At 41.2% G+C, this 21,308-nt stretch overlaps 1 protein-coding gene across 2 annotated transcripts in view; it reads left to right on the forward strand.

The window, feature by feature from the left end:
* Positions 1-9,842, forward strand: part of LOC124802994 (protein Spindly-A-like) — a 98,554-nt gene extending 88,712 nt beyond the window's left edge. For both annotated transcript variants that reach the window (XM_047264096.1, XM_047264097.1), the window contains one exon: positions 9,441-9,842. In XM_047264096.1, coding sequence (XP_047120052.1) covers positions 9,441-9,607 — 167 coding nt within the window. In that variant the 3' untranslated portion in view covers positions 9,608-9,842. The remainder of the gene's footprint in view (positions 1-9,440) is intronic.
* Positions 9,843-21,308: the final 11,466 nt, after the last annotated feature.

Consider the following 21,308-nt stretch of genomic DNA (forward strand, 5'->3'; position numbering starts at 1 on the left):
GGGACCAAAATAAACTTAAATTGCAAAGGAAATGCGCCATTTCAAACAACAAAACACAGTGCACACACAAATGTCTGCCAGCACCAAAATATGTCAAAGGCTTTAGGATGAAGACCATGCAATACTTCCTAACAACAGACTGCTTCCAATGACTGTGATGTCACGACAGTTTACATTAGGTTCGTTTGAACATGTGCCAGCGGGCTCGTGTGTATGCTCAGTTCGGTCGTGTATGAGCAGTACCTGCTCGCGCTTATGGCTACTTGAAGTACGGCTGTTAGCTGTATCAGCAGTAGCAACAAGCAGCCAGACACTAGTTGGAAACTACTTCTGGTGAGCCCAAGCTGCCAGATACACGCATGCATGTGCAGAGCAGTCTAAGTTGCAGTGGAGAGGGTAGTAGTCTCCATGTGATAGTCTTCACATGCCCCGTGCTTAGGTTTAGTGATTTCACTGTTTTGTCTTTGTTTACAACTCTCGTATCAAATGAAAACAAAATAGATTTCTGTGAGAGCTAGCGAGTGAATTAAAATACATTTACATACATGTGGAAAGCAAGAATATGTTATTAGTTTTAGTTTACTGCCTTGCACAACACTAAAGTTATTTTTGTCGATTTGCTAAAGAAATTTGGCTTTTATTAATCTTTTCCGCAGAAGCAGTCAATTTATTTGAAAAAGAGTGTTTCATTTTACAGTATTGGCTAGTGTCAACTGTTTGCTGAATTAAAAGTGCCCATTTTTACTTCCTGGCACATATGATGTTATGCCATAATAAAGAACCAAACGTGAGATAATACAGTACTGGTACTCCAAGAAAATTTGCAGTCTGAAAACCACACTGAAAAGCTTAAGATAAGGTTGGGGCCTATTTCTTTGCGAAGTTCAGATTCTCTTCGAGTACCCTCTGATGTTCTGTTTCATTTATGATGTAATGTAAGATCTCATAAAGCTCTATCGGTATGAACATGTGGGCTTCCTACATCATCATAGCTGAGCATGCATTGTAATACCGTTTTCTGTCGCTCTCTGACAACTGCTGAAACGAACTGTAACAGGTTGTGGAAAATATTGCGAATGGTGGTTGAAAAGCATTACTTTCAAAGTAAATTTCATTTTACGCAAGATGAATTATGTTACATGCGCGAATGTGCTTTGAATTTCTGAAATCACAAAGCTTTTGATTCCCATTTAAAGCTTAATACGCTGAGGGCCAACCACTTAGAAGAATTTCGACCCAAACGTTTGTGTATTGTTTAAAATTTTACTGGCACGTTTGTGTGATGTATATTAAAGTTTAACACGTGCGAAAAAGACCAATATTATATGTGAAAGCTTAGTTTCTCGTGTAGCTACACTGTATATATTAACTTAAACAAATAACTTTTCCTATTTATTTGTTCGCGCTACTGGACAGTGATGTTGGTTGCTATGGCCTGACTCATGTGTCCTATGCCTCGAATATCTGCTGTCATTGGCTGGCTATGATTGGCATCGCAATCTAGATTTCAATGCTTTGGAAACTAATGTGCTGTGTTTGGTGGAATCCAAACATATACTTTTGTAATACGAAAATATGCAGCGTACATGCTGTTGCACATCAAAGATCTTTCCAAATTCCCCCCCCCCCCTCTCCCCCCCATGGGGGGGGGGGGGGGGGAGGGCGTTTGTTTTCTAAAGTGCAGGGAAGTTTTATGCCGGGGTATAAAACCTTAATCATTCACAGGGGCAATAAGTTTTATGGTTTCGGGAGAAAGTATTCTGGCACTTAACATGGAAAAAGTATATTTTCACCTGGGAAAAAGTGTATTTTCACTCAGGACACCCAGGAAAAATCTGGGAATTTTTTTCCCCCTTGTCCACATATACGCCCTGTTATAGCTGATTCTTAAATCATTTTCGGTCAAGACTTTCGTGAAGCAGCTCCTCCCACACATCCTGCTGATGCCTCATTACCTTGTCAAAACAGTAAAAGCTTCCACCATATTCCATAGTAAGAATTTAAATTGGTCAAGAGTGTATCACAATATGCGGAAAATCTCACTTGCTAATCTGCACTTTAAAAAATTCAGAGAAACCATATAAAATCATGTAGTCCAGTAACTGTTGTGCTGATTCTTTACCATTATGATGAACATAAAGGTGGAACAAATTGTCATCTGAAGTTTTCAGAAACCATGCTTGTGTAAGATTTGGTTTTTTGATCATGTTAATCCTCCTCTTTGTTAGTTAGGGTGGCTGTATCCAGATAAGTAATGAGATTTTCTTAGTCAGTGCACTGACAATAGCTTTCCTTACCCCCCTTATTTTTCTTCCATATCCTATGCTGCTTCTGTAATAATTGTTTCTGATGATTTTTACCAGTTATTGTTTAGCTCTCTCGTTTTCAAGATTTGATTCCTGAAGTGCTGTTGTCATGTGGTTCAGGTAACACACTCACAGGCAACTGTATTATAGCTAGAATTTAAATAGTTTGTGTGTGCCATGACTGGGATGTCAGACATTACATTTGGCATGGCAATTGAGAGAAAGTTGGATAAGGAAAACATCAGCATATTTGATTGTAGGCAGAATATGGGTGCTCATGCTCTTTGCCCTGTGCATCTCATAGGTTATGTACGCACTAAGATTTCTTGTTATGCCACATTGAGTGTGCTGAGAGTGCTAAGATTTTGGAAAATGTGGTTTCAGAGACAGTGAACTTGAGCGACAATGTGCTGATGACAAGAGTCCATGTTCACTATCTGGGATTGTACCAGTGGGTTAATGGTTGCACTGCAATTTAATGCTGAATGACAGTTGAACAGATATACTACCCAGAATCACATCCTTGCTTTTAGGTACAGAAACCACTACCCTATACTTGCATCGCTGCTTGCAAAACCACCCAAGGCATACTAATTAACACAGGCACAAAAACACAATAAATCGACACTAAAAGCATTAAGTTTTGTCACCTGAAGTGGAGAGTCAGTCTATATGTTGTTATAAGCTGGCGGTGTGGTATGAATGCGTTGAAAGCCACGTGAGGCCTCACATTTCTCTTGCCAACAAGGACACCATTCAGGCAGGTAATGGAGTATATTTGTATAGTGGATGTTTACAAAGAAAAGAACACACACTTGGCATTACCTTACTGTCAGACAATAAAGACACTTTCTATTTGACCATGTGGATCTGTTTCTTCAACTACAGCACCCTGCTTGTGTCATGTACCTTCAGAAGGACAATTTGTGGGGATTGTTTCCCTAACTAATTTTCTAAAACTAAATACAGTGTAGTGGAGTGTGGAGTGCTAGGTTCTACATGTGGCTAGAAAATGACACTTTTATTAAAAACCAAATTGCTACACCAAAGGGATATGAATTTGCCTCACAGATTAACTTCCTTGCAGGAGATCACTTGGTAAGTTCTGCGGTGCTAAGTAAAGGCGCGCATTGCAATCGTCTCTCGCGGGAAGTATCAGTGGCAAGATGACGAATGGAGAATCAAGTTTTGCACGGCGATACCCGCATAGCCACAAAATGCACACCAGTTGGAATGTTTGTTGCACATTATTTTTCACTCAAGGTGTGGGTGAACCTTCACCTTCACACTTGATGGCACGTTTGTCAACGACAAATGTGTTGCTACATGGTGTGTCCACCGAAACACAGTTGCAGGACTGGAACGATTCTAACACAATGAGGAAAAGAGTCAGTCTGAGCAAAGCTAGGCTGACAGCCTTGTTACACCCCGAGCAACACTCTTTGCACTTGTAGCCAGTGACCATAGTGTGCAGGTAACCGATCATGCAGCAGTCTGTGGCGGAAGGCTGAGTTCGAAGAAAAACTTGCTGCTGTAGCAGGCAGGCCACCACAAAATCATCATCCGCAAAATGTTATGGATGTTAGAATGCTTGTGTGGCATCCCAGTTCACCCAATTTGCATTCCATTGGGCACATCTGGGGCACCATTGAGTGATAAGTGTACAATGTACACCATGGATCCAGTACTGACAAATGTTCATAAGTTATGGGTGGTAATTGAGTGGTCGTGGACCTGGATGGCTCCATGATGTTAGTGTCCTGTAGGGTATATGCCACAATAAATTGCCCCCATCATTATGGTTAAAGGGTATGCTAAATGCTTGTTAAATTTGTGTCTTTTGGTTGCTTAGAAGTATGTACAGTACTCCCATTTGACATGAATGTTACACACTGAGAAATTGAGAGGTAGTATTGCTTGCTAGTACTTAACTGCAGAAGATGAACTAGGTAGTACTAGTACTGTCAATACACACTACTTAGCTTTTGGTGCTAATAGTTCTTGTGTGGCAGAGGAGATAGGGACATGCTGCTGAAGGTTAAAAGGGAAAGTCAAGTCATTGTGACACTAGGACGAGAGACCCACCAGTAATTATGATGAGGGTAGACAAAGATGAAGGGGGAAGCATTGGAGAGAGGTCAGAGGTGGTACATTGGTAAGTACTGTGCCAGCTTCATTCTAGAGATAAGGACAGAGTGAGAAGTAAAGATAAAGGAGAAGAGAAATTAGGATGTATGTAAACTATCTGATCAAAAGTAACCAGACATACCTACAAAATGGGGAATTTACCACTGGATGTCGTGAGAGGCAGATGTGCTTGTAAAAGGCGCCAGGGAGTATTGTATTGTTTGTAGAGAAGCAGCTATAGCAGAATGTGTCAATCAGGAGAGCTCAGTGACTTCGAATGTGGACTAGTCATTGGGTGTCACCCGAGTAGAAAGTTTATCAGAGACATTTAGACTCTTCTGAAGCTGTTCAGGTCAACTGATGATGATGTGATGGTGAAGTGAAAATGTGAAGGGACAACAACCACAGCTAAACAAAGACCAGGGAGATCTCATATACTGAGGGATAGAGACTATGGAGTGCTATGGGGGTAGCATTAAAAAGTCACGTGATATCTACAGAAGGAAGTACTCAAGAGTTCCAAAGTTCTGCCATCAGTGCAGTGAGCATATTAACATCCACAAATAGTTGTCAGAAAACTTCTGATGTGATACTGTCTCCTATAATATATGTGAGCAAGATGAATCAAAGTATGTTCAACATTTTGAAGTACCTCAGCAGTTGGGCATGGAAGGTAAAAAAAATTGCCTTAACCTTCTAGCAATCATTAATTTCATAAATATCTCCATACCACCTTCAATTGTCTATTATCACCTTTGGTACAAATAACAGTGGCGACATCATGGAATGGCAGCAATGAGGCCTTGGTAGGTTGCTGGAGGGGGTTGGCACTACATTTGCACACACAGGTTGCCTAATTTCCGTAAATTTTGGAAATGGGGGCAATGAGCTCTGATGCCATGTTTAATCATATCCCAGATGTGTTTGATCATGTTCAGATCTGGCGAGTTGGGGGGCCAGCACATCAATTGGAACTCACTTGCACAAGCTCCACTGGACCCATGGATGCCCATGTGAATGTTTCCCAGAGCATAATGGAGGTGCCACCAGCTTGATTGTGGTCTGCAATACAGGTATCGAGAAGCTGACGATGGATTCGTGTCCTCCCTTTGGCATGATGACAGAGGTATCAGGATTCATCAGACCATGCAATGCTCTGCCACTGCACCAACATCAGTGCCGATGGTGACACGCCCTTATCAGTCATAGCTTCCGAATGTCGTGGTGTTAACATTGGCACGTGCATGGGTCATCAGCTCATCATTGGGAGTGTTTAGTGCACTGTGTATTCATACACACCTCTACCTTGTCCAGCATTAAAGTCTGATGTTTGGTCTGCCACAGTTTGCTGACTGTCCTGTTTTATCACTTTTCCCAGCCTATGACGTCCGACATCTGTCATGAGGGTTGGCCACCCAATCCCACAACATCGGGACATGGTTTCACCTTGGTTTCACCATGTGTTGAAGTCATTCAGATTGATTGCGTGCCTTTCCCATTCTACACATGGACGCCATGCTCACTGATACTACTTACACCCTGTCTGTGTCTGATAAGCAGTCATTCCTTGGCCCATTGATGCTGCTATCGCCTGGACGGCTTTATATTGATAGTAGGTTGGTGGTCATGTTTTGGCTCCTTAGGGCATATGGGATGTTGAATCCTGTCTTGCGCAGTGTGATGAAATACAAAGTAGGAGTGTCAGACTTATGATTCAGGATCCAAACACATCAAGAAAAAAATCCGGACAAGGAACTGAAAGTGAACTGAGAGTTTGCCAACTGTGAAGAATTTGGGCATGGCATTGAGAGCTCTGATTGGAGGAAACCAGTTCAAATGCGTTAAGTTGAACTCTCAAGTAATTTTAATCGGATTATAGCTGTCAGATTCCAACATTGTGAATCGTGTTCAAAGCCAGGAACAAGGTATGTCAATGTGTAAGACAGCAGAAAATTACTATAGAATTAAACATTGCTTGTTTTGTCCTCTTAAGATGTACTTTCTGACCTATAAGTAGTTTTGTTTGATATCTATTCTGTTACATTATGCCAATTGTGTCATATTAGCAACTTTAAGAATGTAGCTTGAAAGGAAATTGAGGTAGGCTTAGGAAGGAAGCAAATTCAAGAAGTAATGTAAGTTAAGACCAGGTGGATAACGAGGAGGAGTGATTGAGGAATTTATAATCTTGATATTTATAGATTTTTGACCAGGATGAAACTTAACAAGGCAGTAGTCTTTTGTTTTATAGTAGCATCATGGTTTTGAGTGGGGTATATATAGCAAAGATATTTGTTTGCTTATGTGTTCAATATGGTAATTGTGGTTGTAAAAGCAGTTACAAGATCGTTGGTTTACGTACTGAGAATATCTGTCAGAACACGTCCACTCAGTTAGAGAACATTTAATGTGTAAGTTGTGGCAGCTGTTAAAATGAATATTAGTTATCCTATTTTGGTGCTACTGAACTCAGTGTGTATTAAGTTTCTGGGTAGAACCTTTGGCTGTGGAATATTTACAGATAAGAACTTCCATTTTGCAAAGGCTTTATATTAATTTGCATGTTGGCTCATAGCTCATAGCTCATATTGGGGTAAATAGGCTTCCATACTATATGTTTGTAGATAGATTCATGAGTAGTCTGTGTGATGTGCAAGAAGTGAGAAGAGTGTTTTGCTGACTTCTGCATTTGTTATTATATTCTATCACCTAGTTATTTAAGAGAATTATGCATTATTCAAGTACTCTTCAACAGCATAGATTCCCTGGATAAAAAAATTACACTCTTTGGTTTTAAATAATTTAGTGACTGACCCATTAATGGAGTACAAATTACAACTGTTGGTGTGTTAAGGCCCACAGTTCCTCAAACATGCAAAAACTTATTTTTTCTTTCATGGAAACATCATGAAGTGACTAATCATAATGTATAAATTTCAGTTTAAATATTGATGACACCAAAGTAGGACTTGTGACAGTTCTGTGAGTTTACCATAGAACTTGAGAGAAAGTCACATAAATGAATATAAATATGAATGAAAACCTCGATGTGAATTTACTTATGCTGTTGTATCTTTAACTTCAGTGTTTTGACACCAAAATAAGAGACCATATTTCAACTGTAGCACATATTTCTCATGACTCTTTTAAGTTTGCACAGTCCACTGCCTAACTCCCATATCCTATTGGTTTACCTTACATGTTCTATCTTCTGATAACTGCAGCAAATGAAGCAATCAAAAAGGGATATAGATGCATAAAAAATGAGATTGACAGGAAATTCAGGAAGACAGGAAAAACAGGAATGGTTAAAGGACAAATGCAGAGCTGCAGAAACATGTGTGACTAGGAGAATAACAGGTGCTACCTATAGGGAAATTAAGGAGTCCATTGGAGAACAGAGAAGCAGTTGTATGGATATAAAGAGCTCAAATGCCAAGCCAGTACTAAGCAAAGAAGTGAAAGGAAATGTGGAACAAATATATAGAGGGTCTGTATAGGGGAAACAAATGTGGAGACAATATTACAGAAAGAGAAGAGGAAGTAAGTTGAGGTGAGATGGGAGACGTGATACTGCGAGGAGAATTTGACAACATTACTTCATAACTATTTAAATCGTTTGGAGAACCAACTATAATAAAACTTATTCCTCCTGGGGTGGAAGACACATGTGACAAGCAAAATAACTTCTTGAAGTGTGTAGTAGTAATACCAACCCCAAAGAAGGCAGATGCTGCAGTTGTGCATACTTCTGTACCATCAGTTTAATGAATAATGCCTGGAAAATATTGACCTAAATTATTTACAGAAGAAGAGAAAAATTGGTAGAAGTTGCCCTTGGAGAAGGTAAGTTTGGGTTCCAGAGAAATGTAGGAAGGCGAGAGAGTACTGACCTTACATCTGACTTGATAATGTAAAGAAAGCCAAACCTATATTTAAAGCATTTATAGGTTTAGAGAAGTCTTTTGACAATGTTTACTGCACTCCTTTCTGTAAAATTTTGAAGGTAACAAGGATAAATACAGGAAGCTAAAGGTTATTTATAGATTGTACAGAAACCTGACAGTGGTTATAAGAGTTGAAGGATGCAAAAGGGGAATAATAGTTGAGAAGAGAGTGATATGGGGTTGTAGCCTATCCCTGAAGTTATCAGTCTGTACATTGAGCAAGCAGGAAGGGAAACAGGAGAAATTTGTAAAGAGAATTAAAGTTCAGGGAGAAGAAATAAAAGCTTTGAAGTTTATCGATCACATTGTAATTCTGTTAGATAGAGCAATGGATTTAAACAAGAGTTTTTATAGATCCATCATACAGATGTAGATGGATTTTGCCATTTGGGCAGAAAAATAACTGATGATGACTGAAGTAGAAAGAATATAAAATACAGGCCGGCAGTAAGAAGAAAAGTTTTCTGAAAAAGAGGAATTTAACATGTGATATAATGTAAAGTGTTTGGGAGTGTTTTCTCAAGGTATTTATCCGGAGTGTAGCCTTCTGTGGATTTGAATCATGGACAATTAGCAGCTCAGACAAGATGAGAATAGAAGCTCTTGAAAAGTGTGGCTGCAAAAGAATGCTAAAGTTAGAGGGCTAGATTGAATAGCAGATAAGGAGATACTAAATGTAATTGGGAACAAGTTAACTAAAAGAAGGGATTGCTTGACAGGACACATGAGGCATCAAGCAATAGTCTGTTTGGTAATGGAGGGAAACCACCACCACCACCACCACCACCACCACTACTGCAGGTAGATTCATCAAACCTTAATATTACGCAATAAACTCTTATGAAGACATTGTTCCTCATTGGTTGTAACAGGCCTTTGTCGTTGATTTCATGACAGTTGCATTACGTGGTTGTGACAGGGATTAGATTTTTATTCATCAATTACTTACTTTGTAGTTTTCCTTCGGAAAAGGCAGCCATATTGAAAATGAATTATTATAGAAAATATGTAAATTAGTCCCGGATGAATTTTTGAGATTGTCATGGTTGTAATTTTACAGATAACCATAAAGAGAATGTGCTGCAACTAGTTGTTGAAAGATGTCCTCTTAAAGAAGTACAGAACATAAGGAAGAGCAAGTTTGCTGCAGAAGAAGTAGATTGTTCTACAAGAAAACTTCTCACCAAGAAAGAAGCGGATAAAAGAGGTCGCTTGACTTGTAGTTAAAAATGTAAGTGTGTGTGTGTGTGTGTGTGTGTGTGTGTGTGTGTGTGTGTGTGTGTGTGTGTGTCAGTTGTATATGCTTTTGTGATTTTATTGTAGTGTGTCAATGTTTTTTACATAATGTTTATTTTGATGAAGAGCAAAACCTGTACATACTTTTTACTAAAATTTATGTATGAAGATTATTCTGTGATATTGTATGAATATGAGGGAAATGTCATATGTTTTCTGTGAGAACTTTATGCCTTGTAATAAATGCTCATTACAATCTTTTTTTTTGTATTCTTGCAATACCTGGTTCTTATGTCTTTTATAACAGTCAGTACTATTTCCTCTTATGGAATGCTCTGTGATTTGAATTCTACACGAATGTTCATATCTCACAAAAGTATGGTTAATCAAACAATGGAAAATCCAGGATGGAAAGTAACAATAGGAAAGAAGGAAAGTTGCATCTCCGCTATATGGCAAGGAGCAACTTTCCTTCTCCGATATTGAAAGTATGGTTAAGTAAGTTTGGTACCTCTGTGCAGGCAATACTGCACCTTTAAGTGTATTCTGAATTCCACTGTGATAGACAACTAAATAAATAAGATTATAAGTAATATGTCATACTGATAAAAGTGTATTTTCAAAGCAATTGTCTAAGTGGACATTTTAGTGATTATAATGTAATAAAAAAATCCTATCTTGTTCTCTCATCTGCATCCACATAGATACACAACAAGCCACCATTTATTGTGATTTGGAGGGCTCTTTGTATCTGTTAATAGTCATTTCCTTTCCTGAGTGAGGGAAAAGCGACTGTCCATATACCTCTGTACAATACATAATTTGGTCCTTAAGCTAAATGTAAGTTAGAGGCAGTAGTTCTGCAGTCAGCTTCAGATGCTGGTTTTCTAAATTTTTTCAATGGTGTTCCTCAGAAAGAACATCGCCTTCTCTCCAGAGATGCCCATTTGAGTCCCCAAAACATCTCCATAACACAAGCGTGTTGATTGAACCTATAGGTAACATGTATTGCAGCCCACCTCCGAATTGCTTCAATGTCTTCCTTTAATCCGACCTTGTAGGGGTCCCAGACACTCAAGCTGTAGTCAAGTATGGGTCACACTAGATTCTGTACATGGTTTCCTTTCTAGATAAACCACACTTTCCTAAAATTTTCCCAATAAACCAAAGTCAGGCATTTGCTTTCCCTGCTGCATTCTCTACACGCTCATTCCATTTCCTATCACTTTGTGGCATTATGCCTAGGTATGTAATTGATGCAGTGTGTCAGGTAGCCTACTATTAATACTGTATTTGAACATTACAGGATTGTTTTTACTATTCATTTGCATTAACTTAGATTCTTCTACTTCTGGAGCAAGCTGTCACGTATCACACAAACTAGAAATTTTGTCTAAGTCATCTTGTATCCTTCTACAATCATTCAGCAATGATACTTCATCAGCAAAGAGATGCTGATTTCCCCCACCCTGCCCATCAGACCACTTACGGATAGAGGAAATAAAATCTTCAATGTGCTCTTCACACTTTGTTTCTGCTTTCTGGATAAGCTTGCAACCTAGATATCATTAAGTTTTACAGGAAATTTGAATAATATAGACCTCAACAAATTCTACATCAGCTCACCACCACACTGAGTAAAATTTTATCCAGAGTGGAAGCAACTTCTGGACTGTGTCCACTCACTGCAACTGCTGCCACAAGAAGAAGACCAATAAACACCTTTTTGATTTTTCTCCTTACATTGGTAACAGATGAAAAAGAGTAAGGAGCGGAGAGATATTTAATGAAGTAAGCACCTAATGGATATCAAAAGAAATCTCAAAAAATAGAGCAAAAACACTACATTACAACCACAAAATTAAACACTGTTGTCGCAGATGGGGAGGTAAGTGAGATGTTATTTGCAGTAAAGCAGTGTGAAAAGTGAATATTTCTTCTTGCTATAGTAGATGTGTTCCTGGGATTAATTTTATGCAAAGGAAGTGTTCAAATATTGATAAAAATTTATTATTTCATTAATTTTGTTTTTATCTCATTTTATCTGCTGCTAGTTCCATAAAACAGATCATCCATATGTGATTAGAGTGGATATTGCCATAGGTTAATTAAATTTCTCTCTCTCTCTCTCTCTCTCTCTCTCTCTCTCTCTCTCTCTCTCTCTCTGTCAGGCAACTACAACGGAGGGCTATCTGTTGAGAGGCCAGACAAACACACAGTTCCTGAAGAGGGGCAGCAGCCTTTTCAGTAGTTGCAGGGGCAACAGTCTGGATGACTGACTGATCTGGCCTTGTAACATTAACCGAAATGGCCTTGTAACATTAACCGAAATGGCCTTGCTATGCTGGTACTGTGAACGGCCAAAAGCAAGGGGAAACTACAGCCGTAATTTTTCCCGAGGGCATGCATCTTTACTGTATGGTTAAATGATGATGGCGTCCTCTTGGGTAAAATATTCTGGAGATAAAATAGTCCCCATTTGGATCTCGGGACAGGGACTACTCGGGAGGACGTTGTTATCAGGAGGAAGAAAACTGGCGTTCTACGGATCGGAGTGTGGAATGTCAGATCCCTTAATCGGGTAAGTAGGTTAGATAATTTGAAAAGGGAAATGGTTAGATTAAAGTCAGGTATAGTGGGAAATAGTGAATTTCGGTGGCAGGAGGAACAAGACTTCTGGTCAGGTGAATACAGGGCTATAAATACAAAATCAAAGAGGGGTAATGGAGGAGTAGGTTTAATACTGAATAAACAAACAGAAGGGCGGATAAGCTACTAAGCACAGTGTAGTGACCGCATTATTGTAGCCAAGATAGAAGCGAAGCCCTCGCCTACCACACTAGTACAAGTTTATTTGCCACCAAGCTCCACAGATGATGAAGAGATTGAAGAAATGTATGATGTGATAAAAGAAATTATTCAGATAGTGAAGGGAGACGAAAATTTAATAGTCATGGGAAACTGGAATTTGATACTAGGGAAAGGAAAGAAGGAAAAGTAGTAGGCGAATATGGACTGGGGGGTAAGGAATGAAAGAGGAAACCGCCTGGTAGAATTTTGCGCAGAGCATAACTTAATCATAGCTAACACTTGGTTTAAGAATCATGAAAGAAGGCTGTATGCATGGAAGAGGCCTGGAGACCCTGGAAGATTTCAGATAGATTATATAATGATAAGATAGAGATTTAGGAACCAAGTTTCAAACTGTAAGACATTTCCTGGGGCAGATGTGAAGTGACCACAATTTTTTGGTTATGAGCTGTAGATTAAAACTGAAGAAACTGCAAAAAGGAAGGAATTTAAGGAGATGAGACCTGGATAAATGGAAAGAACCAGAGGTTGTAGAAAGTTTCAGAGAGAGCATTAGGGAATGAATGACAAGAACAGGAGAAAGAAATACAGTAGAAGAAGAATGGGTGGCTTTGAGAAAGCAGGAGAGGATCAAGTAGGTAAAAAGACGAGGGCTAGTAGAAATCCTTGGGTAACAGGAGAGATTTTGAATTTAATTGATGAAAGGAGAAAATATAAAAATGCAGTAAATGAAGCAGGCAAAAAGTAATACAAACGTCTCAAAAATGAGATCGACAGGAAGTGCAAAATGGCTAAGCAGGCATGGCTAGAGGACAAACGTAAGGATGTAGAGGCATATATCACTAGGGGTAAGATAGATACTGCCTACAGGAAAATTAGAGAGACCTATGTAGAGGGTCTGTACAAGGGTGATGTACTTGAGGGCAATATTATGGGAATAGAAGAGGACATAGATGAAGATGAAATTGGAGGTATGATGCTGCGTGAAGAATTTGATAGAGCACTGAAAGACCTAAGTCAGAAAAAGGCCCCGGGAGTAGACAACATTCCATTAGAACTACTGATAGCCTTGGGAGAGCCAGCTATGACAAAACTGAACCATGTGGTGAGCAAGATGTATGAGACAGACGAAATACCCTCAGACTTCAAGAAGCATATAATAATACCAATCTCAAGGAAATCTTGAGTTGACAGGTGTGAAAATTATCGTACTATCAGTTTAGTAAGTCATAACCGCAAAACACTAACACGAGTTTTTTCCAGATGAATGGAAAAGTTGGTAGAAGCTGACCTCGGGGAAGATCAGTTTGAATTCCATAGAAATGTTGGAACACACGAGGCAATACTGACCCTACGACTTATCGTAGGAGATAGATTAAGGAAAGGCAAGCCTCCGCTTCTAGCATTTGTAGACTTAGAGAAGGTTTTTGACAATGTTGACTGGAATACTCTCTTTCAAATTATGGAGGTTGCAGGGGTAAAATACAGGGAGTGAAAAGCTATTTACAGTTTGTGCAGAAACCAGACTGCAGACAGAAGGGTCAAGGGACATGAAAGGGAAGCAGTGGTTGAGAAGGGAATAATATAGGGTTGTAGCCTATCTCTGATGTTATTCAATCTGTATATTGAGCAAGCAGTAAAGGAAACAAAAGAAAAATTTCGAGTAGGAATTAAAATCAATGGAGAAGAAATAAAAACTTTGAGGTTTGCCAATGACATTGTAATCCTGTCAGAGACAGCAAATGGCATGGAAGAGCAGTTGAACGGAATGGGCAGTGTCTTGAAAGGAGGATATAAGATGAACATCAACAAAAGCAAAACGAGAACAATGGAATGTAGTTGAATTAAATCAGGGATGCTGAGGGAATTAGATTAGGAAATGAGACACTTAAAGTAGTAGATGGGTTTTGCTATTTGGGGAGCAAAAGAACTGATGGTGGTCGAAGTAGATAGGATATAAAATGTAGGCTTGCAATGGCAAGGAAAACGTTTATGAAGAAGAGAAATTTCTTAACATTGAGTACAGATTTAAGTGTCAGTAAGTCGTTTTCTGAAAGTATTTGTGTGGAGAGTAGCCATGTGTGGAATTGAAACATGGACCATAAATAGTTTAGACAGAGAGAATAGAAGCTTTTGAAATGTTGTGTTACAGAAGAATACTGCAGATTAGATGGGTAGATCACTTAACTAATGAGGAGGTACTGAATAGAATTGGGGAGAAGAGGACTTTGTGGCACAACCGGGCTAAAAGAAGGGATCAGTTGGTAGGACATGTTATGAGACATCAAGGGATCACCAATTTAGTATTGGAGGGAAGCGCGGAGGCTAAAAATTGTAGAGGGAGGCCAAGGGATGAGTACACTAAGCTGATTCAAAACCATGTAGGTTGCCGTAGTTACTCAGAGGTGAAGAGGCTTGCACAGAATAGGGTAGCAGGAGAGCTTCATCAAACAAGTTTCTGGATTGGAGTCCATAACAACAACAGGTAGAATTGCAAAATGAAATTCTAAATTGGGACAGTTAAAAGGATGGGGGTACTGGTGCTGGGAAAAAGGGTGACCAGCAAAGAGGGAAGGACAAACATTTAATTAGCACATTCAAAAGTCAGATAACAAATAAATTTGATTTGTTACTAGAATTAGAGGAGGAGAAGCTTTCTACAGACGGGCAGCGGTAAATATGCAGCAGAACACTTCTAGGTATCTTACAGGTAAGTTGGGTGAAAAATAGAGCTCTGCTGCTAGGTAGTAGTAGTAGTGGGCAGCTAAAGCAAAATATTGGGCTTAAGGACCTAGGTTATAATGTTTGTGAAACTAAATGCCAATCTTAACCACATAAGAGAGAACTTGAGACAAACGTTTAAGAATTTTACCGAAGACAATCACTAATAGTCGGGGAAACGGAAAACAGTCTGGCCAAAAATGTAAAATACAGTAGTAGAAGCAACTATTGAAAATGCAAGCGTAAGTTTTGCAGAGACCCTGTGGTGACATTATCAGTCCTGGGTTAATCCTACTGTAGAGGGAAAAACTTTAAAACTGAGACGAAATTCCTTAAAGGTACTTACATTTAGGTAGTAAAATTTCAGGTTAGCAGATCTGTTAGCACAAAGTGTAAGATGATCCACCTGCATATGACCGCAAATTCCTATGGTTATTAGGATCAGATGAGACTACTGTTTAAGGTACGTTCTGATACTAAGAGATGCATTTGTCGCATAAAAATATAGGGAATGGGAAATAAACTTGCATCATAACAACACTGAATAATGGCGAAAATGAAAGTAATAGGAATTTGAAAGGTAATAACAGAAAGGAAATGGGTTGCTTTTGTCAGTCTCCTTCTAAATGTCTTTCTGTGAAACATGTGAACTGTATTCTGTGTACTTCATTTTTGTGTCCTTGGAGTCTGTAGTTGCTCTACAGTTATTAGAACACACAAAATATTTCTTTGCAAAGGCAGTTTTAGTATAGTTTTAAATATTTATTGTCTTTTAGATGTTTGTCACTCATTTAACTGTTTGTTTATGGTATTTTCTGTGATGGAAAGTGGGAACCAATGCAGAATTTGACTAAACAAGCATAGAAAACTCTCTCAGCCTGGCTGGTGTACCAGACCAATAGTTGTTAATCCGTGGTGTGAATTTGTTTCACCTCCCTGTCTTACACAATAGCATGCTGCGTGTCAAACTACATGAGCAGGTCATTCATAAAAATTCAAAAATATAGAAACATAGCAGGGTTGCCGCAAGTTCCGGAAATCACAGAATATCAGGGAATTTCAAATGTGTCAGGGAAATCAAGGAAATTTGGAAAAACACCGAAAAAATGTAGTGTTGGTCTCAGGAGAGGAAATGGTTTGTTTACTGAGATATCGTGCATCTTTGCTGGCTGGGCACAGCTGAGTATGTGAGCCTCTTCCCTACTCCATCATTCTTATTGCTTCTTCCCCTTCTGCCACTCCCCTCAGCTTTCAGTCAATGCTGCCACCACTTCTTGCTGCTAGCCCAGTAGCTGCCGATGGGAGACATGAGGAGAGGTTTGTTTGCATCTGATTCTCAGAGACTGTTGATGCAGTGGCCAGAGACAGCAGTCATGTGCATAAATTGTGTCTGAATGATTGTGTGAATGTGTGTGCGCTCTCATTTCCTGACAAAGTCTATGACCAAAAATTTTGTTGTGAGAGTGTGATTGTCTTTTCTAAGTGCCTGTCTGCAGCTCAGTGATCACCTTTACAGTGAGTTGCTGCCTATCCTCATCAGTATTCATTTCCAGAGTACTCTTGCAAGTTATCTGTTGTATGGATTGATCATTGTGGTTTCATTTCATCAGCATGGTGTCTGTGACATGTAAATAGCTGCCCACACCAGTGGACTTCCATGATGGCTCAAAACCACAGGCCATTACTGTGGGTATCTCTAATGGACTGGGCCTGCCAGTCTGAAGTCCATCATTTTCCACTAAAGTGCATGCCCTGCCCGTTGAGTCTAGTCTCACCAATCTGCTCACATACCAGGTCTGTTTGTGTGTGGTGTAATGTGGCAGATTTTTGTGGTTTATCCATGGACTCAGGACTGTGGTGCTTCTTGGCAGGCCAGAGGCCATGGGCAATGGATTTCAGGAATTACGACTGTCTCACTGCAAGAACATTGTACAGTGGGGAATTTTATGGACATTTTATTTATTCTAGTACATTTTGGCATTTTAAAAGTAGTTTATATATTAGAAAGTAGTTTATATATTAGAGAGTGTGGTTGATAGGAGGAAGAAAATAATGGCAGTCACTGGCAATTTGTACGCTATGTACTCACATATTTTGTGAAAGAAAAACCACACAATACCTGTAAAATAATAGACAACACAGTGTGCAGCAACCAACAATAACAAACATAGTAGAACCAATATTTTATTGGCAGTCACCTGTAGTGTTGATTCATAGAACTCTTCCCTGCCTTATACACTTCTTTCAAGAGGCCTACTTTTATTTCTGACATCATAATGTAACGCATATAACATTTGACTTGCTTTCCCCATTTAAAAACAATTCATTGCAAAAGATGTTAATGTTAGTACTTAAGAATTTTGCTCTCATGTTTAGAAATATAGAAGTCCTTAAACTTTTGTGTCAACTTACTTTGTTTACTTACCCTTGAGATCTCAAAATTTGTCCCTGCAGCGGGCCAACAGCTGTTTGATGGCTTTGTGTGTGGTGGACATGGGTCCCTGAGCTATTTGAAGCCTTTATTCTTTTCTGGGTTGCTTTCCCTTCCCCTTCCTTCTTCTTCCCTGCCCTCCTTCCTTTGCCTTTGCCCCTTCCTTCTTCTTCCCTGCCCTCCTTCCTTTCCCTTTGCCCCTTCCATTCTTTCTCTTGGTGTTCTTCTTTATGTCGGTCTGGCTATCCTCATGACTTTGCTTCATCTTGCGGTTTTGTTTGGTTGCTTTTCCTTATCCTTTTTGGCTTTTCCTTTTCATTCCCCCCTCAGGCGTTCGACCTCCCTCTCTAATTGAAATCTGTAGTGTGAGCCAGATGGGGAAGAACTCCCTCCCTAGAGTCTTTGGCGTGGGTTCCTCTCCCTCTCCTCCCTCTCCCCCTCCCCTCCCCCTCCCTGCCCCCATCCCCCTCCCTGCCCCCTCCCCCTCCCACACCCCCTCCCTCTCCCCTTCCCCCTCCCACACCCCCTCCCTCTCCCCTCCCCTCCCCCCTCCCCTCCCCCCTCCCCCTCGCCCCTCTCCTTCACCCTTTTCTCCCTTCCCCTCTCCCTTTTCTCCCTTCCCCTCCCACCCCGCCAAAGTCCTTTTGCCTTCTTGCCAGGTCACCTGCTTGGTAGCCAGTCCATGTGGTGGGGCTGACTAAGCCCCTCAATATCACAGGGATCATTCTCCTTATAAAGACAACTTATGCCAGTCAGCCAGCCTCCCTCTGTGCCTGCAACTGTTTAGGAGACAACCCCGTCAGTGTGACACAGGATGTAATGTTCCATAGGGACCTTCTCCTCGAGTTGGAACACATGGCGTTCATTTCATCTGGCGTGTCCAGAAAGACCCCAAGGACCATTGTATAAAGACTGGTGCTTTCATCATGGCATTTGAGGATGATACCCTGCCCGAGAAGATCAAGGTAATGGTGTACAGGTGCAATGTGAAACCGTACTTTTCACCTCCATTGCCTCAGGTTTCGCCTCATGTCCTAGCGATGCAATGCCGCTCGCATCTGTGGTGACTGTGGGCACACTTTTCATGTGGGGAGCCCTTGCACCCCACCATCTAATTGTGTAAACTGCTCTGGTCTCCATTCTCCCCACTCACCAGAGTTTCCAGTGTACGTGAAGGAAAAAAGAATTCAGGAAATAAAGACACTAGACTGTCTCAGGTGCTTTGAAGCCCAGAAGAAATATGATTTACTTCGCCATGTAAATCTCTCCTTTACCTGTGCCTCAGTTATGCCTTCACCTCTTCCCCCCTCACCCTTACCGCCACCCTTGCCCTCCTTCCATTTCCTCACCCTTAGTGGCTCCTCCTCCTCCAAGAACCACTCCTCCTCATCCTCCTCTGCCAGGGAAAACTTCCTATCCTCTGACTCCTGCTAGGGATGGGACTCCATCTCGGAACACCCCTCCCCGGAATTCTCAGGACAGGAAGCCTGCACCCTTGGGCAGGAGGAGAGATCCACTCTCCAAGGGCCCCAAAGCCACCCATTCTCTGTCCAATCCTGAAATCACTGCCACCTATCCCCTTACTGAAAATGCCGCCTCCCTCCCTCCGAGGGAGGAGAAGAAGAAGAAGAAGAAGAAGAAGAAGAAGAAGAAACAGTGCAAGTCAATGGATGGGGCTTCCCTGCTTTCCCGGAGGGCTTCATCCCTCCACCTCATCCTGAATCAGACCCAGTTTTAAAGGATGTCACCCCATCCTCATTGGTGAAGACCACCGAGAAAGTGACTTGACCTCCCCTCGTCTTCTTTATGTCTCACCTGGACTCTCACCACACGATAGTCCAATGGAATTGTGACGGATATTATCGCAACCTCCCGTGAATAAAATGCCTTGTTCCCTCCTACTCTTCATTCTGTCTTGCTCTTCAAGAAACCCATTTTCAAGATGACCACTCTCTAAAGTTTTGTGTTATTGAGCATTGTGCCAGAACTTTATCGGCTCCGGGATAGTTTCTGGAGGGGTTTATACTTTGGTTCGCATCGATATCATTAGTGACTGGATCCCCCAATCTGGGAGTGCCACTTCGTTGGGTAGGGCTCTTTTACTTGACCAACTTATTACAGACTTTGATTTGTCTCTCCTCAATGACAGTTCCCCGACCCACTTCAGTGCCGCTCGTGGAACCTTTTCTGCTGTCAATCTCACAATCTCCTTCTCTACTCTCATGGCTTGCCTACATTGGCCACCCCCTTGATGATCTTTGGGACAGTGACCACTTTCCAGTGATTCCGTCATTCCCCTGCCTCCACTAGGGAGACAGGCCCCACGTTGGGCATCCTGCAGGGGCCATTGGCCTTTATATACATCTGCTGTGCACTTAGACACGTCTCTCGAACTGCATCAATGCAGTCGTGCAAGGTATTTCTGCCACTATTATTCATGCTGCTGGCACTGCTGTCTCCCTATCCACAGGTCCCCCTCATCATCGACCAGTACCATGATGTACCAAGGACATAGCAGTCGCCTACAGGCACTGCAACGATTTAAATGACACCCTTCGCAGACCAACCTCCTCGCTTTCAAGCGTCTCTGATAAGGCTTGTTACCTTACTAAGCTGAGCAAAAAGGTATGCTGGGAGTGCTATGTTTCCTCCCTGGGGACAAATGGCTCTTCATTGCAAGTTTGGTCCAAGCTCTCTAGCCTTCTGGGCCACCATTGACAGTCAACTGTCCTGGGGCTTATCCTCCAAGGTGCTCTTGTCTTCTGATCCACTGGTCCTTGCAGAACACCTTGCGACACACTGTGACTGCATCGGCTTCCTCTTCGTATCTTGCCACCTTTCCCTGGCAGAAGCACAGAGTTGAAAAATGGAAATGGATCTGAGCACTATGGGACTTAACATCTATGGTCATCAGTCCCCTAGAACTTAGAACTACTTAAACCTAATTAACCTAAGGACATCACACAACACCCAGTCATCACGAGGCAGAGAAAATCGCTGACCCCGCCGGGAATCGAACCCGGGAAACCGGGCGTGGGAAGCGAGAACGCTACCGCACGACCACAGAGTTGAACAGACCCCCTTCTGTTTCAACTCTTACCAAGGTGAACCCTATAATGAACCCTTCACTGAATGGGAATTCTTGCAGCTCTTACCTCTTCACATGACACGGCACCAGGCCCAGATTCCATCACAACCAGATGATCCAACACTTGGACATTACACAGAGGCAATATCTACTCAGGGTCTTCAACCACATTTGGCCTACACAGGGTCTTCAACCACATTTGGCTCGTGGGTGCCTTCCCCTCACAGTGACGACACAGTGTAGTTATCCCCATCTTTAAGCCTGAGAAGAACCCAACATCTCTCGACAGCTACTGCCCAATTAGCCTGATGAACGTACTTTGTAAATTGCCTGACAGGATGGTTGCTTCCGATTATGTTGGGTACTTGAATCTTGGGGCCTCCCCATATCAGTGTGGTTTTCAGGAAGGATGATCTCAAACTGACCATTTATTCAGATTTGAAACTGCAATCTGACTGACTTTTACTAACTGTTGACACCATGTCACGGTCTTCTTTGACCTTCCTAAGGCATATGATATGGCTTGGCGCCATTGTGTTTTAGTTACCCTCTGTGACTGGAGCTGTCATGGCTCCCTTCTGATTTTTATTCACGATTTTTTATCTCACCACCTCTCTGAGTTCCATTTGACACTTCACTCA

Source organism: Schistocerca piceifrons, chromosome 6 (assembly GCF_021461385.2).
Source record: "Schistocerca piceifrons isolate TAMUIC-IGC-003096 chromosome 6, iqSchPice1.1, whole genome shotgun sequence".
Classification (NCBI taxonomy): Eukaryota; Metazoa; Arthropoda; class Insecta; order Orthoptera; family Acrididae; genus Schistocerca; species Schistocerca piceifrons.